The 5,031-nt window shown below is 35.8% G+C and overlaps 1 protein-coding gene across 17 annotated transcripts in view; it reads right to left on the bottom strand.

Annotated features, from left to right (window-relative positions):
- The window catches only part of ERC2 (ELKS/RAB6-interacting/CAST family member 2), a 432,041-nt gene that overhangs the window by 256,731 nt on the left and 170,279 nt on the right, over window positions 1–5,031 (bottom strand). For 7 of the 17 annotated variants that reach the window (XM_017732424.1, XM_017732423.1, XM_017732425.1 and 4 more), the window contains one exon: window positions 443–472. The exons of the other annotated variants lie outside the window; for them this stretch is intronic. In XM_017732424.1, coding sequence (XP_017587913.1) covers window positions 443–472 — 30 coding nt within the window. The remainder of the gene's footprint in view (window positions 1–442; window positions 473–5,031) is intronic. 17 annotated transcript variants of the gene reach the window in all.

Raw genomic sequence — 5,031 nt, forward strand, 5'->3', positions numbered from 1 at the left:
ACACGGATACATATATACATATTGTATATATCTGTATCACCAGATGCCTCAAATGCAGTTTGATACAAAGATTTTAAAATAAAGAAATTGTTTTAAAAGATAAACCAGTAAACTAAGAAGCTGCCTTCAGCAGACATCTTACCCAACAATCCTTTTTATCTTATCATTTATACTTAACCTGAAACATCAGAGGAACAAGCCCATTGGTGGAAACAGCACAAACCTGGCAAACACATGCATGGATGGGTGGCAGTTTCACAGACAAGAGAGAACGCAATGAAAACAACAACAGTGCAGAGCCCAGTCCAACTCCCATCAAACCTAATGGCAAAAACCCAATTAACTTCAATGGGAGCATGATCTGGCACCAAGTGCTTTAAACTGTTGGCTGGAATAATCACAGACAGATGGAAACAACAATGCACTGCAATGCTTAGCCTACCCCTTGCTTCCCATTATTCCTAATTGGCATCTTCAAAGAGCAGGCAAGGAAAAAACAAGTAGTTTAAGGCAGTGCACATTAAACATAGAAAATTCAGGTAACATACAGGATTTTTACAGAAATTCATGATATTTAGAACTGAAGGTCCTCCAACTATCTTAGTACACAAAGAAGATGTGGACTTACTTATCCTTCTTAATTTCAGGGAATGGACAATGCAAGCAAGCAATGAAAGAAATGCAGATCAAAATGAAGCATGCACATTTGGGAAAGAATTAATATATACTACAGATACTAGGAGGTCCATATTCTTTGCAATGGTTAAAATTTTCTGTATAAATAAATAACAAGTCTGAGTTTACTATAAATAAAAAAAAAAATTGAAATTACCAGGGAAGAAACTTAGGGGGTTTGCATGTAACATATCATTTAAGCATGAGGATAATAAGAAAAAGATAGTAGATTTGAAGTGTTACTTATTCTACTCTGAGATTTTTATACAGAAGAAAGACTTCATTACCAAAAGAAGCCAAGGGAATGACATGAGGAACCTACTGACCAGCTTGCTCTTCAAAATCTCTGTTTTGATAATAATACATGCTCTGGTCCTGAATTCCATGCAGATGCAGAACTTTTTGAACACAGAACTTGCTTCAAGGTAACATTCAAGGAGTACCTTGATTTTACTCTTTGGGTGAGATGCCAGAAAGAGATTCCTTTTCAGCCTTATAATCTTTCTCAATAATAAACTTGGATTTATTTTATACTGGTTGTTAATTACATCAAAAAATTAATTTTCAACCTGCTTTGTAATTTTTGAAGCCAATGTAATACTCAGACTCAAGGCCAATTATCTGAGAAAACACTCTGATTGTCCATCAGTGCTATTATGACATTACACACTTTTTTATTATTGTATAATTTTGCAAGGAATAAAAATAATTCCATAGGTTGGAAAAGGCAAATTCACTCTAGAAAAAATAAAATATAACCCAACTCCCACCTTCAAGACATAAAGAAACTTATGCAAAAGGCATGTTGTTCACTACTGTTCTTCAAATTTCTCCTCCTCTCCCAAGGGTAAATCCAGAATTTCACAGTTCGCCTCTAAAGGCTATTGCTCTTTCATATTGCTCCCTGTCACCTTTCAGTCTTTTCCCTTTACTTTAGTACACAATTAATTTATTTACCAGCCTTGCTGCCATCATTTCATAGAGAGGAAAAATACCCACCTTCCTTTCTCTAACCAGTCTTCACTTTAGCAAAAAGGAACTCTCAGCTTCAGCCCAAACTTTTTTTCCCCATGCACCTCTATCCTTGTCTTGATCCAGGACAAGAAGCAATGCAGATGAGAGAGAGAAGCCTGTCTTCTTTTTTTATGTTTTATTGCCACATTAGACTTTCTACAAGGAAAATGCGGAACTGGGCAAGAACGTGATAGCATCACCAATACAGAGGTGCCAAATGTTCTACTACCATGGAGTATTCACACATCAGCTCAGAAAAGTACTGAATGAATTATCTACTGCACAGCTGATAAGTGAATCATCACCTGAAATAATAGATATATTCCTCAGTTTAGCCCTTTTAAATCTTTGCTCAACAGCAGGCTAAGGAAAGCAACATTAAGTTGCAAAAGTATTTTCAGTTCTTGTGTTTTACTCATGCTATTCCATATTTGTAGGATGTGTTTTTGGAACCTTCTGCATCACAAACTGGGTCATTGCATTTCCCCAACACAAAGTGGAACCTCTAAGGTATGATTAAATCCAGTGTGATTAAGCATCCAACCTGTGCAGGGTTTTGAGGTGCAACACAGTTATCCATAATGTCACATATAAATCAATGTAAGCATTCAGTTACTACAAGGTTATCCTTATTAAAAATATATATATATACCAGTATTGCAAACCACCAATTTAGCTGATTGCCTCTACTTTTCAAAGCACTTATAGAATCTTTTTTGGACTATTGGCAGGAACCAGATTTCTACGAGGCTATGAAAGAATGAAGAAATAAAGGAAATTTAGTTAAAAAGGAAAAGAAAGAACAAAAAAAATTTTTTTACAAAGAGCTTTCTGCAGGTGGTACTTTAACCTGCAATTCCCTTTAAGGGAATCCTCACATTGTAAACAAAGCTGCTGATACTAGAAAAGAGCAATACACAATCCATCTGACATTCCCAGGACAAAGGCATAGAATTACTTATAAGGCCCCATTTTATTTTATGGCTTTGAAAGATATGTTTGGATCTGAACTAGGCACCTTTTTGAATTTGTTGTGTACAGATCAGGGGTGATTTGTTGACAGATGGAACTTGACTTTTGAGGTCAAACAGTAGGCAGAAAGGAGTAAAAAGGCAGCTCAGTTGATACTGACCCTGCTCCTGCCAGGACAGTGCAGATTTCTTTGGCTTTTCTGTAGGCTGAACTGTTGGATCAGTTCTAGACAGAAGCTGCATGGTTATCACATGAATCAGAAAGTCTCTGCCTGTTTCTGCTATCCTCTCCTTTTTTTGGTTTAATTTCTGCCCCCCCCTTTTACTCTCTAAGTTCTCTGCTACCTGGGAAAACACATTTTCTGTTTCTATGGCGCTTTTATGGGTAAGAGGAACCAGTACATGTGTGTTTTTCAGCTTTCTTAAATCTGTGTCTGCAAATGATAACTCTTGTGTTTGCAGATTAGGTTAATTTCAAACTAACCCACTCACTTTTTCCTCTCAATATTATGACTATGTTGTTGTATGTTATTTTTACAATTCAATAAAAATAGCATATCACTCTACTATTAGAATTTCACAGATTTTTACATTAATTATGTATCTGTTCTGATCTTTGCTTCATAAGCATTGCAAATGCTTTAGAAGAAAAGTAGTATTTCCTTATGTAAACCACAAATTTCCTACAGAAACACCACGCGAGTGAGGCTCAGACATGCAACATGAATTATTTAGGCTATTAAAATCTTATGGTACAGTCATGCATGTCTTATTCTGCATAACAAAAACGGATGGATAGGTAAGTATTTCATTTTTAAAGCTTTAGACACCAACATACACAGAAATCAAGTGGGTACTTAAAATAAAAAAAAGGAACAGCAGAATTTACATGCAAGAAATTACTTTGTAAGATCCTTCAAATTTTATTACTTTCAATAATAAATGAAAAAAAAAAACCACCCTTGCTGTCACCTGAATTTTCTTGTCTCCTTAAAACTCATGGGGTTTTTATTTAACTGTAGGGACTGCTATAAGTAACTTGAAGTGGATTCTGCAAGTAGCTTAAATTTTAATCTGACATTTGTCTGATAAAGACTTTGGAAACTTCAGTCCATAATATTCAGACAAAGGGTCACCTGAACTCCAGACTCAGTACACCATTATATTTTCATTACAGCACAAAATCTCATTGGATATTTCAAAAAATTCACCTTTCAAAACATGAAGAAATGTGTGTCCAATTCTATTCACAGCTTATTCTCATATATGTAGGAGAAGAAAGAAGGTGAGCAAGAAAAGTTTATTTTTAAAAATCATCTTGTGTGTATAGTATGATTGCTGCCTGGTGCCAAAGGAAAAGGATCTTGCATCCATTGTTTTAAAACTTCCAACAGGCTGCCCTTTTGAAAATTAAGCACATAAAGGCAGAAAAAACAATTAAGAAAAGGACTGACTTTAGAATACTGCACACAAACAGATTAGGAAGTAACAAATGAATGCTATACAGCAGAATCACTAATATTGAGCTAATGACTGCATTATGTGGCCAGCATTTATGAAAACCAAGCTAAAAACTAACAGTAAAAACACTCCAGTCTGAAAAGACACGCACAGGAGCAGTGCAAATGATATGAATAGAAACATAACTACCACAAAGGTGACCCAAGATGATACAGAAGGGGTTTGTCATTGAAAGGGACAAGCTCTCTCTACAGCACTGTGCTGTTGCGCTACAATTTATGACTAAATTCTAAACACAGGTAACCAGTAACTTTAAAAGTAAATACAGCACGTTCTGTAGGACTCTTTTCCCATACAGAAGTCATGACATATCCATTACATGGCTAGAAGCTACAAAACCCAACCATAATGGATTCCAAAGCTGGAATCCTGGTCCATTGACACTAATGGCAAAGCTGCCATTGACTTCAGTGATGGCAATACCTCCTCTAATGTGCAGTATCACATTACTTAAGCTACAAACCCAGCTCTTCTATATATACACTACCCCAATTACATAGTGATTCTGACTAGGATTACTATGTAAGCCATAGCTTTTAAATTGCTCTTACAGTGACATCATTTTTCTGTCCTGTGATGCTCACAGCACGTTAAAGGTAACAGTCTCAGCCAAAAAGATGGAAACTCTTCTCTGCAGGGAAAATGTTCGCTGCTGCTCTTCCTCAAATTGAAAATGGAGTCAAGTCAAAGAAGGAGATATTGTGCAACTAAAGTAGGCATTGGCAAGAATATTAATGCTAAACAAGCCAAAGCAATGCTGTGCTTTTGCAAAAACTGCCTTTTGCATTCATCATTTTATATTTCAGTTATCTTCTTCACTTAAGTAAAAAATTTCCATTTTCCTAATGTG

The sequence above is a fragment of the Corvus brachyrhynchos genome, unplaced genomic scaffold, assembly GCF_000691975.1.
Source record: "Corvus brachyrhynchos isolate BGI_N302 unplaced genomic scaffold, ASM69197v1 scaffold4, whole genome shotgun sequence".
NCBI classification, from domain to species: Eukaryota; Metazoa; Chordata; class Aves; order Passeriformes; family Corvidae; genus Corvus; species Corvus brachyrhynchos.